Genomic DNA, 13,156 nt, shown 5'->3' with positions numbered 1-13,156 from the left:
GAAAGCAGAAGTTAGGGAAGTAGTGCTAGCGATATTGTTAAACGAGCGAGTGCTTGAGTTACCGCCGCCTGAGTCTGCTGCTCCTGTAGGGGATGTGGTTGATGTTTCTGTAAGCCCATCAGTGTCTGAGGACGAGGCTAAGGCTCCAGCCACATTGCCCGTTATGACCCACTCTCCCCACTGACTGACAGTGATGCCAGGATCGATGTCCGCTCGACGCGGCTCCAAATGGAGGCGGAAGAGCGGGCACAAATCAGGCAAGACAAGCTGGAGATGCGTAAAATGGAGCTAGAGGCAGAACAGGAGACGCGTAAGGCAGAACAGGAGACGCGTAAGATAGAACAGGAGACGCGTAAGATGGAACTGGAGACGCGTAGGCTTGATCAAGAACTGGAGACGCGTAGGCTTGATCAAGAACTGGCGATGCGTAAAATGGAACTAGAGGCAGAAACAGCGAGGTTAGTCTCTGCTAATACTATGCCTGCTAGTGAGCCATCCTCACCAGCTGTGTCATCTGCTACGTTTGATATTAGTAGGCAGATCACCTTGGTACCTGTGTTCAGGGAGTCAGAGGTTGATTCCTATTTCAGTGTTTTTGAACGTATAGCGGTAGCATTGAAATGGCCCGAAGAGGTATGGTGCCTATTACTTCAGTGTAAACTGACAGGTAAAGCCCAAGAGGTTCTGGCAGCGCTACCTCTTGAAGACAGTTTGAATTATGAGGTGGTCAAAGCTACTGTTCTTCGTGCCTATGAGCTTGTTCCTGAGGCATATCGACAGAGATTTAGGTCTCATAAAAAGTCTCCTACTCAGACTTATGTGGAGTTTGCTAGAGACAAAGGAAATCTGTTTGACAAATGGCACAGTGCTAGTAAGGTAACTGATTTTAACTCTCTACGGGAGTTAATCTTGTTAGAAGAGTTTAAAAATTGTTTACCGGAACGCATTGTAGTTTATCTGAACGAACAGAAAGTATCCTCACTGTCGGAAGCGTCTGTATTGGCAGACGAGTTTGTGTTGACGCATAAGAGCGTGTTTTCGGCTCGTACGGAGAGCAGGGCTGCGGAGTTGCTAACTTCTAGTCCTAGTCGACCAGCAGTACATCCAGCACGCCATAAAGATGTGCGTCACTGTTTCTATTGTCATAAGGTGGGACATATAGTTAATGATTGCTTTCTGCTAAAACGCAAACCGGGGATGCCTCAGCACGCCAGGCCGCCAACGGGTGTTGGGCTGATTCGTACGGTTGTAAGGCCGGAATCAAGACAGAAGCCGCATAGTGAATGTGGTTTGAAAGTCCCTGTCCCAGATCACAGTTATGAACCGTTCATTTTTGAGGGGTTTGTTTCTATATCAGATGACGAAGCGTCTCAGCGTCCAGTTAGAATCCTCAGAGATACTGGTGCGGCGCAGTCGTTCATACTATCTGATGTGTTGCCCTTGTCTAATAATACATATTGTGGTTCCAGTGTGTTAGTACAAGGAATTGAAATGGGTTTCGTCCCAGTGCCATTGCACTTTGTGAACGTACACTCTGAGTTAGTCAGTGGATTGTTCAGAGTTGGCGTACGTCCGATGTTGCCAGTAAAAGGGGTGACCTTTATAATGGGCAACGATATTGCCGGAGGAAAGGTAATACCCATATTGGAGGTATTGGATAAAAGTGACCAGTCTCTCTCCGAGGAGCTGGCACAGGGTTATCCAGATGTGTTCCCCGCTTGTGCTGTCACACGTGCTCAAGCACGACAAGTGGGTGAAGTGGTAGATTTGTCAGACACGATTCTATTCAGAGAGTGTGACCCAGAGGATAGTTCGGGTGCTACCTCTGGTAAGCTGGTGCAGTCTGACCAACAGCCCAGAGAAAGGAAGAAGGATGTGGAACTTGTTGCTGAGGCAATACAGTTACCAGTTACTCGTGAGCAGCTGATCGCTAACCAACAGGTTGACATTAGCCTGGCTAAATGTTTTTCTAGTGTTGTCTCAGAGGAGGAGCTAAAGAAGAAAAACATGGCATACTTCATTGATGGTAATCTCCTCATGCGTAAATGGACATCCCATGTTGACGCTGGCGGAGATTGGAATGCTGTTTACCAAATAGTGATTCCTACAGCCTTTCGACAAAATGTTTTATCCCTCGCTCATGATCACCAGTGGTCCGGACATCTGGGAGTCACCAAGACTTATGATCGAGTTTTGCGACATTTCTTTTGGCCTGGCTTAAAACAAGATGTGGCTCAGTTCTGTCGGACTTGCCACACCTGTCAAGTAGTTGGGAAACCGAACCAGGTTATTTCCCCCGCGCCTCTTTGTCCCATACCGGCCATAGGTGAACCATTCGAACATGTGATGGTTGATTGTGTTGGACCATTACCGAAAACAAAATCTGGTAACCAGTTTATGTTGACAATTATGTGTGTGGCCACCAGGTACCCAGAGGCCATTCCTCTGCGAAGGATTACTGCTCCGGTGGTGAGTAAAGCATTGATCAAATTCTTCTCAACTTTTGGATTACCTAAGGTGATACAAACTGATCAGGGTACGAATTTCCTTTCTAAACTTTTCAAACAAGTGTTAAAATCCTTGTCAGTTACACACCGTGTGTCAAGCGCATATCACCCAGAGTCTCAGGGTGCGCTTGAACGTTGGCATCAGACCCTGAAGTCTATGCTCCGTAAATATTGCTTGGAATCTGAGAAAGATTGGGATGAGGGAGTTCCTCTAGTATTGTTTGCTGTCCGTGAGACAGTACAGGAATCCCCTAGGGTTCAGCCCAGCTGAACTGGTGTTTGGACACACCATGAGAGGACCTATGAAAGTCCTTAAGGATCAGTTTTTGTCACAAGAGTTGTGTGTGAAAGAAAATGTGTTGGACTACGTTAGTCGCTTTCGTGAGCGCCTACATGCTGCCTGTGCTCTAGCAAAGGAAGCGCTGTCTTCCTCACAGAAACGGATGAAACGACACTATGACACACAGGCTGTTTCTCGTTCACTGCAGCCAGGTGACCGAGTTCTTGTGTTGTTGCCTGTGCCAGGAGCGTCATTGTCAGCACGTTTCTCTGGGCCTTATGTCATTGAAAAGAAACTAACTGAAACTGACTATGTGATACAGACTCCTGATAGAAAACGCCAATCTCGTGTGTGCCACGTTAACATGTTGAAGACATACCACAACAGACCCGTCACTCAGGTAGACAGTCCAGAGAAACTGGCCGAGTCGGCTGTCTCTGTTGCTGCTACGGCTGTAGTGGGAGGTCATGTTAATGATGTGGACGGAGATGGTTTGGAGTTGCGCAATACTCAGCAGCAGTGTGCTAGATTGCCCAATTCAGAGATGCTGCTGTCTCTCCCGTCAAGCCTGATTCATTTAACGGACAGACAGTCAGATGAGATTGTGAGACTGTTACACAGCTTTCCATGTCTTTTTAATGATGTTCCTACATGTACAAATGTGTTAGAACATGACATTAATGTTGGAAACGCTGCACCTATCAAGCAACATCCTTATCGTGTCAACGTCGCTAAGAGAAAGATAATGAGGGGTGAGGTCGGTTATTTGCTGGAGAATAACCTGGCTATGCCAAGTTCAAGTCCTTGGAGTTCTCCGTGCATTCTGGTTCCTAAACCTGATGGGACATCCAGATTATGTACGGACTATCGGAAAGTCAATGCTGTCACAGTGCCCGACTCGTTCCCGTTACCCAGACTGGATGACTGTATTGATACTGTTGGTGCTGCTACTTATGTAACCAAACTAGATCTTCTAAAAGGTTACTGGCAGGTGCCGTTAACCCCACGTGCCTCCGACATCTCTGCCTTTGTGACCCCAGATCACTTCCTACAATATGCTGTCATGGCATTTGGGATGCGGAACGCACCAGCCACTTTCCAGCGCCTGGTTAACACAGTATTGGCTGGAGTTCCTAATTGTAGTGCTTACCTTGATGATCTGGTCATTTATTCAACTGAGTGGTCTGATCATGTTAACACTCTAAGGGTAGTGTGTGAACGTCTAGCAACCGCTTCTCTAACCCTGAACTTAGCAAAGTGCGAGTTTGGGAAGGCCACTGTTACGTATCTTGGTAAACAGGTCGGCCATGGTCAGGTGCGCCCTGTAGATGCCAAGGTCTCAGCTATAAACGCATTTCCCGCACCTACCACCAGAAGAGAGCTACGCCGTTTTTTAGGGATGGTTGGCTACTACCGTAGTTTCTGTAAAAATTTCTCTGCGGTAGTTGCTCCATTAACGGATTTGCTCAGTCCGGCGAGAAAATTTGTATGGTCTGAAGATTGTTGTACTGCTTTCAACACTGCTAAAGCACTCTTGTGTAGTACTCCTGTTCTTGCTGCGCCAGATTTTGAGCGGCCGTTTAAACTGGAGGTAGATGCAAGTGCCAGAGGTGCTGGTGCTGTTCTACTGCAGCAAGACCAGAGTGGAGTGGACCATCCTGTCTGTTATTTTTCACGGAAATTTAACAAATGTCAGACAAACTATTCCACCATTGAACAAGAAGCTCTAGCTTTGTTGTTAGCTCTGCAGTACTTTGAAGTTTATGTTGGTTCCAGTGCATTACCAGTGGTAGTGTATACTGACCATAACCCCTTAGTTTTTCTCCACCGGATGTACAACCAGAACCAACGCCTTATGCGTTGGGCACTTGTCGTGCAAAATTATAATTTGGAGATCCGCCACAAAAAGGGGTTAGATAATGTGTTGGCAGATGCTTTGTCTCGTGTGTAATGATCTAGGGTTTTTTTTTGGTTATCCCGGCAGGAGGATTATTGAATTTTGGGTGTTGTGATGGTACGTGTGTCGCAACCCATTTTGGTTTGCTCTTTTAAGGGTGGGAGTGTTACGGATACAGGTATCCTGTGTTTTTGTGTGTTTCTACTCTTTCTGCCCTAATCACAGGTGTCCTGTATGTTCCTGATTGGTGGTCGTTGAGGTGTCTGCTGATTGGACCAATCAGTGAACATTCCTGTGAATAGCACCACCTGTTACTCGTTTGTTGAATCACACAGCCCATTGTATAAAACCAGACTTGTGTTTGTTGCAAGAGAGAGAGATTTTTGCCATATGTGAGTATGGACACGGTGGTGTCCTGTGTGTTGTGTACTCGCTAGTTGATGATTACCCTGTTTAGTAGCTTTGTGTGTTTTTTTGGGAAAGGGGGGTTTAAGCTAGATGCCCTTGGGCGTACATTACCCGTAGGGACGAAATCTGTCTATAAACACCAGTTAGACCTGAGCGGACCACCCACTGTATTTTTGTATGGTAGCAGTAGCCTAGCGGTTCTTTAGGCAGGCTAGATCAGTTTAGGGGGTTTTACACTATTGTTTCATTTCTTGGGTCCTGCTCAGCCCTTTTTCCCAAACCCTTACCGTGTGTTCATAAATAAACACTTTGTGTTTGACGGTAGTTCATGGTAGTTGTGTCTTATTTGTTCTCACTATTCCATGTCACACTTATAATTTACATGAATTTATGTTACGGGTCTCATGTCCATCCACCCTAGATGTTTAGAGCCACGGGGTTCGTAACAAGAACGATGGAGGCCACTGTGTTCTTGGGGACCTTCAATGCTGCAGAATTTTTTTTGTACCCTTCCCCAGATTTGTGCCTCGACACAATCCTGTCTCGGAGCTCTACGGACAATTCCTTCGACCTCATGGCTTGGTTTTTGCTCTGACATGCACTGTCAACTGTGGGACCTTATATAGACAGGTGTGTGCCTTTCCAAATCATGTCCAAGCAATTGAAGTTACCACAGGTGGACTCCAATCAAGTTGTAGAAACATATCAAGGATGATCAATGGAAACAGGATGCACCTGAGCTCAATTTCGAGTATCATAGCAAAGGGGCTGAATATTTCTGTAAATAGGCTATTCCTGTTTTTATTTTTAATAAATTTGCAAAAAGTTCTAAAAACCTGTTTTCGCTTTGTCATTATGGGGTATTGTGTGTAGATTGCTGAGGATGTTTTTGTATTGAATCCATTTTAGAATAAGGCTGTAATGTAACAAAATGTGGAAAAAGTCAAGGGGTCTGAATATTTTCAGAAGGCACTGTAAGTAAAAACCTTGCACACTCGTAGTACTCCTAAGTAATTGGGGCATAGACCTGAGATACTCAGGAGTAGAAAAAGAGAAGGTCCGGACTCTTAGAATTAAAGTACAAATGAAAATAATGTTATAGTCAAAATGGAATAAAAATGTTTCTTATTATTTCACTTTCATTCCAAGAATGTAGACCTTCTTTTTCTACTACTGTCTGCCTCATGACTCACCTGACCGGGACTCCTCTGGAGGCAGGGTTACTGTCTGCCTCATGACTCACCTGACTGGGACTCCTCTGGAGGCAGGGTTACTGTCTGCCTCGTGACTCACCTGACCGGAACTCCTCTGGAGGCAGGGTTACTGTCTGCCTCATGACTCACCTGACTGGGACTCCTCTGGAGGCAGGGTTACTGTCTGCCTCATGACTCACCTGACCGGGACTCCTCTGGAGGCAGGGTTACTGTCTGCCTCATGACTCACCTGACTGTGACTCCTCTGGAGGCAGGGTTACTGTCTGCCTCATGACTCACCTGACTGGGACTCCTCTGGAGGCAGGGTTACTGTCTGCCTCATGACTCACCTGACTGGGACTCCTCTGGAGGCAGGGTTACTGTCTGCCTCGTGACTCACCTGACCGGAACTCCTCTGGAGGCAGGGTTACTGTCTGCCTCATGACTCACCTGACTGGGACTCCTCTGGAGGCAGGGTTACTGTCTGCCTCATGACTCACCTGACCGGGACTCCTCTGGAGGCAGGGTTACTGTCTGCCTCATGACTCACCTGACCGGGACTCCTCTGGAGGCAGGGTTACTGTCTGCCTCATGACTCACCTGACTGGGACTCCTCTGGAGGCTGGGTTACTGTCTGCCTCATGACTCACCTGACCGGGACTCCTCTGGAGGCAGGGTTACTGTCTGCCTCATGACTCACCTGACCGGGACTCCTCTGGAGGCAGGGTTACTGTCTGCCTCATGACTCACCTGACTGTGACTCCTCTGGAGGCAGGGTTACTGTCTGCCTCATGACTCACCTGACTGGGACTCCTCTGGAGGCTGGGTTACTGTCTGCCTCATGACTCACCTGACTGGGACTCCTCTGGAGGCTGGGTTACTGTCTGCCTCATGACTCACCTGACTGGGACTCCTCTGGAGGCAGGGTTACTGTCTGCCTCATGACTCACCTGACTGGGGGACTCCTCTGGAGGCAGGGTTACTGTCTGCCTCATGACTCACCTGACTGTGACTCTTCTGGAGGCAGGGTTACTGTCTGCCTCATGACTCACCTGACTGTGGGACTCCTCTGGAGGCAGGGTTACTGTCTGCCTCATGACTCACCTGACTGGGACTCCTCTGGAGGCAGGGTTACTGTCTGCCTCATGACTCACCTGACTGTGACTCCTCTGGAGGCAGGGTTACTGTCTGCCTCATGACTCACCTGACTGGGACTCCTCTGGAGGCTGGGTTACTGTCTGCCTCATGACTCACCTGACTGTGACTCCTCTGGAGGCAGGGTTACTGTCTGCCTCATGACTCACCTGACTGTGGAAATCCTCTGGAGGCTGGGTTACTGTCTGCCTCATGACTCACCTGACTGGGACTCCTCTGGAGGCAGGGTTACTGTCTGCCTCATGACTCACCTGACTGGGACTCCTCTGGAGGCTGGTTACTGTCTACCTCATGATTCACCTGATTGGGGGACTCCTCTGGAGGCAGGTTTAGAGGCTGCTGCATTGGGGCCATTTCGGATCCTGTCTACGCCGCCCAGGGGGTTGCCGCCCGGGGGTAGGGCACGGGGTCCCCCTCCGATCCTCTCATCCCCCTCCTTTCCCTCTCTCCTCTCCCTCTCCCCATCTTCGGCTGTCCTGCTGGCCCCCTGAAGCAAAAAGAACGAACATGCAGGTTAGGAAAGGTGGCAGGGATTCAAAATGAACCATGTTTAAGTTTATATTATCAACTGTGTTAATGTAATATATAACTCATGTGTAATTGCATTTAGAATTAGTGAAAATTTAATGAAAAATAAGGACTCAAAATAGATCAATGGTTAATAAATTATTAATAGAAGTGTAATAATTGTTCATAGGGATGCAGTCAGTTCTAGACTTGGACTGAAATAGGTGCCGGTACTCATTTTGGGTGCTGATACTGTTTATATTTAGGTGCAGGAGCTCCACAATACTTTTCAGCTAATATTCTATAAGAGGAACTCGAACAGGAGCTCAAGCAGTAGAACATTTGAGGTGCCAGTACGCAGCTCCGGTGAGCTCCTGCCCAAGTCAAGCACTGGATGTAGTACTCACAAACTTGAGCATGTTCCAGTCGAAGACGTAGTCGTAGGAGAAGCCCTGTCTGTGGAACAGGTTTCTGAACAGCTGTCTCAGGTACGAGTAGTCTGGCTTGTCATCGAATCGCAGAGAGCGACAGAAGTTCAGGTAGGTGGAGAACTCAGCTGTGGATAGAGTGGGCCACAGAGGGTCACCAAAGACTTGGGTCAAATACACTGAGTTAGCTTGGTGTTGAAAGACTACTTGAAGTGAGTTTCTAACAAAACTAACACAAACACACTCATAGTTAGTGTTGTAAACTCAGGATAAAGAAACCTTATCAATCAGAGATCAGACTTCAGCTACTTACAGGGGTATCCCTTGCAGAGCACCTCGATAGGGGTGGACATCTTCTTCTCGCTGATGCGTTCGTACTTCTGCCTCTTGGTGGCGGCCTTGAGGCCCTGCCAGGGCAGAGAGCCCAGGTTGAAGTACATCAGGACATAACCCAGAGACTCCAGGTCATCACGACGAGACTGCTCTGTTGAGGGAGAGGGGGGAGGAGAGAGGGGGAGAGAGAGGAGAGGAGAGAGGAGACACACTATACTGATCTTATTTCAAACAAAACAAAACAATATGTATAACTGTAGAGGAGGAAGAGGAGAGGAGAGGAGAATAGAGGAGGAAGAGGAGAGGAGAGGGGAGTGATGGAGGAAGGAGGAAGAGAGAGGGGAGTGAGGGAGGAAGGAGGAAGAGAAAGGGGAATGAGGGGAGTGAGGGAGGAAGGAGGAAGAGAGAGGGGAGTGAGGGAGGAAGGAGGAAGAGAGAGGGAAGTGAGGGAGGAAGGAGGAAGGAGGAAGAGAGAGGGGATAGAGAAGGGGCAATACTTGTGAGAGTCCTACTGCAGTAGTTCTGAGAATCCAGCCATGACTAAACACACAGCCTATGAAGGGTCAAACACACACACACACACACACACACACTGTTAATATTACATGTAGTACTGTACCTATCCCCAGATGTGTGTTGATGGATGCGTAGCGTGCGGTGCCGGTCAGGTTCTTGTTCTCGCGGTAGGGGATGTGCTGGTGTGTGCGGGCGTCACGGTACTTCTTGGCCAGGCCAAAGTCGATGATGTACACCAGGTTACCCTTCTTGCCCAGGCCCATCAGGAAGTTGTCAGGCTTCACATCTCTGTGGATGAAGTTCTTAGAGTGGATGTACTCAATACGGCTGATCTGGAGAGGAGAAAGGTCATGGAGAAAGAGGGGGAAAGGAGAGAGGGAATGTTGACTATCATTGTCAGTTCCAGTTCTTAAAGCCACTAACGTTTGTGACGTCACGAGAGGCTACACAGCTTTCAGCGGGATTGCTCAAGTAGTGCAAGGAGACAAGGTTCAAACAAAACAAGGATTTTATTATAGGTCTTGGGAAATTAACGAAAATATAACAAAATTCTGTTCTCTTGTGGCTCTTTAAGGGTTAACAGTTCAGGGATGTCTCTTCCACATCCAAAATCATAATTCTCACTCGCTCAGATAACTTTTCCCCAGCCTTACTGTAGTCCACGTTGCAGCTAGTGGCCAACCCAGCAAAAAGTCCTTCCAAATGTCTCTCACGTATTTCCACAGGTGCATATATCCAAAGGTGAGTATTTCCCAAAGGTAAGTATCTCCAAATCCTTATATTCCTCATGGAAGTGGACGTGCAGCACTCTTGTCCTCCAGAGAGCCCAGGTTGGAGACTGTGTCTCTTCCTTCCCAAACCTTCAGCTCATCAGCTCCTCATTTGTTTCAGCTGCGTGGGAAGATTGGCCATAGAGGGGTGGAGTTCCCGACCATACCAGCAGATGGAGCCATAGCCGTCTGGGTTTGCAGCCACCTCAGGGGGATGTAACGTCCCTCCAGGACACAGCCTCTCGTGACATCACACATCCCCCTCCTCGGGACCGACGTCCTCGTCGGGGTAAAGGCAGCGAAGAAGGCATCACGCCGGGAGAGGGCGTCCGCATTGCCGTGGTGCTTGCCAGACTGCTCTCTCTTCAACTCCTCCAACTCTAGGACCAGGGACTCAGCCTCCTGTTGTCTCTCCTTGAGTTTCTTACTGAACGCATCAGCCTTGGTTTTAGCAGAGTTTAGCTTCTGTTGAGCAGCTTTCAGTTCCTTCTCTCTCTCTGCCTCCGCATTCTTCATCTTGTTCTCCAACACCTTGTACTTCTCCTCTGCCTTCTTCTGGACCTCCTTACTACTGCGCAGGGTCTCCTCACACTCCTCGATGGTCCTGCGCAGCCTCTCCAGCTCATCCTGTTGCTTATGGAAGGAGCTCTGTTGGAGTTTAGCCTGGAGGATATCTAACTCTTCTGTCTTCATGTCTAACTGTTGCTTTAACAAACGATACCTATCAGCGGTCCCCTTCAGAACAGACAGTTCTTTGTCCAGATTCTGTCGCTCCGTCTCTGTGTCGGTCTGGGCACCTGCCCTCCCTATCAGAGCCCGGGCGGGAGTGAGTAATTCGGAGGATTGCACCGGAGCCTTCCCAGGATGAGTCTTGCCTCTCCGTTTCCGAGGTACTCGGGTTATCCTCTCCTGAGACTCTCTCCAGAGTGGGTAAAAGGCTGGGCAGTCTCGTCCAATTAGGACAGGGACGGGGAGGGAATCAACCACCCCCACCGTCGTGTGTATGGTTCCCCGTGTGCTGGTCATTGTAAGTTCAGTAATGGGGTATTCTCTGGTGTCCCCATGGACACAGGAAACTGGGAGGACTTTCCCGGGGTCAGACACGTTGGGCCCACCAAATCCTTACGCACCAGGGTGGCCCGGCTACCAGAATCCAGTAAGGCCTCCACATCATGGTGATTCACAGTTACTGGGCAGGTGGGGGGTCGATCTGGGCCGCCATCTACGACTCCCAAGAGCGAGGCAAAACGGTGTGTGGGTGCTGAGCTGGAGGACTCCGCAGTGGGCATAGGTTCATCGGCTGGTTTCCCACACTGCCAGGAGATATGTCCCATCTCCCCACACCGGTAACACTGTCGTGTTTCCCCCTCCTGGTGTACTCTTCTTGGACCCGCCTGGTTTCTGGCTCCCCCTGGAGCCGGGATAAGTCCTGACGTGGCTGGGTTCGAGACCTTGGGGTCCTTTGGACGGGTTCTTCCCATTTGTGGTGGGGCCGCACTCCTGGGGTCTTTTCGGGAAGCATTCAGCATCTCCGCTGTGGCCTGGTACTTTTCCACAGCTTCCACGGTCAGATCAGCCGTGGTCAAGGCCTGTTGACTGATGAACCGTTTTGCCTCATAAGGCAGGGCGCGTAGGTAACGATCCACCACAACGGCCTCCACCACCGCCGCTGCTGTATTCCTCTGCGGATCCAGCCATTTCCTTGCGATTCGGACAAGTTCATGCATCTGCGCCCGAGGAGGTTGGTCTGGTTGGAAGGTCCAGCTGTGAAAGCGCTGGGCCATACCAAACTTTGTGAGTCCATATCTGCTGAGGATCTCAGACTTCAGGGCATCATAGTCAGTAACCTGGTCAGGGCCCAGGTCCCGGACAGCATTCAGCGATTCCCCGGTTAGAAAGGGGGGCTAACAGACCAACCCACTGTTGCTTGGGCCAGGCTTCCCTAGTGGCCGTGGCCTCAAATGCATGCAGGTATGCCTCAATGTCATCGGTAGCTCCCATCTTAGATATAAAGTCACTTGCCTTTATTGGGCGGGTATTTTGGACCACCCTCTGTCTCTGCAACTGCAATTCCTCTGCCTTCAGAAGGTTGGCTTTCTTTTGCTCCTCCAAGAGAGCCACGTTTGCTTGCATCTGGGCTTGCTGGCCAGCAACAAGGGCTTTCAATATGTCCTCCATTTCAGTCGGCGGGGAGCCTACGGCCAACTTGGAAAACTGGGTGATCAAACCTTCGGTATCCTCCTCTGACATGCACTATTAACGCTTGAGCGTGCCTGTATTCTCCACCATCTGTGACGTCACGAGAGGCTACACAGCTTTCAGCGGGATTGCTCAAGTAGTGCAAGGAGACAAGGTTCAAACAAAACAAGGATTTTATTATAGGTCTTGGGAAATTAACGAAAATATAACAAAATTCTGTTCTCTTGTGGCTCTTTAAGGGTTAACAGTTCAGGGATGTCTCTTCCACATCCAAAATCATAATTCTCACTCGCTCAGATAACTTTTCCCCAGCCTTACTGTAGTCCACGTTGCAGCTAGTGGCCAACCCAGCAAAAAAGTCCTTCCAAATGTCTCTCACGTATTTCCACAGGTGCATATATCCAAAGGTGAGTATTTCCCAAAGGTAAGTATCTCCAAATCCTTATATTCCTCATGGAAGTGGACGTGCAGCACTCTTGTCCTCCAGAGAGCCCAGGTTGGAGACTGTGTCTCTTCCCTTCCCAAACCTTCAGCTCATCAGCTCCTCATTTGTTTCAGCTGCGTGGGAAGATTGGCCATAGAGGGGTGGAGTTCCCGACCATACCAGCAGATGGAGCCATAGCCGTCTGGGTTTGCAGCCACCTCAGGGGGATGTAACGTCCCTCCAGGACACAGCCTCTCGTGACATCACACGTTATACACTGAGTGTACAAAACATTAAGAACACCTGCTCTTTCCATGACAGACTGACCAGGTGAAAGCTATGATCCCTTATTGATGTCACTTGTTAAATCCACTTCAATCAGTGTAGATGAAGGGGAGGAGACAGGTTAAAGAAGGATTTTTAAGCCTTGAGACAATTGAGACATGGATTATATATGTGTGCCATTCAGAGGGTGAATGGGCAAGACAAAAGATTTAAGTGCCTTTGAACGGGGTATGGTAGTAGGTGCCAGGCGCACC

At 49.0% G+C, this 13,156-nt stretch overlaps 1 protein-coding gene across 3 annotated transcripts in view; it reads right to left on the bottom strand.

Moving 5' to 3' along the window:
- LOC121576799 (casein kinase I-like) overlaps positions 1–13,156 on the bottom strand; it is a 40,249-nt gene that overhangs the window by 22,020 nt on the left and 5,073 nt on the right. For all 3 annotated transcript variants that reach the window (XM_041890280.2, XM_041890298.2, XM_041890289.2), the window contains exons 5-8: positions 9,328–9,556; positions 8,689–8,859; positions 8,355–8,503; positions 7,741–7,927 (exon numbers count right to left, since the gene is read on the bottom strand). In XM_041890280.2, coding sequence (XP_041746214.1) covers positions 7,741–7,927; positions 8,355–8,503; positions 8,689–8,859; positions 9,328–9,556 — 736 coding nt within the window. The remainder of the gene's footprint in view (positions 1–7,740; positions 7,928–8,354; positions 8,504–8,688; positions 8,860–9,327; positions 9,557–13,156) is intronic.

The sequence above is a fragment of the Coregonus clupeaformis genome, chromosome 1 (assembly GCF_020615455.1).
Source record: "Coregonus clupeaformis isolate EN_2021a chromosome 1, ASM2061545v1, whole genome shotgun sequence".
In the NCBI taxonomy this organism is placed as follows: domain Eukaryota; kingdom Metazoa; phylum Chordata; class Actinopteri; order Salmoniformes; family Salmonidae; genus Coregonus; species Coregonus clupeaformis.
Note: the sequence above shows the minus strand (reverse complement) of the source record. Positions and strands in the feature narration are given on the sequence as shown.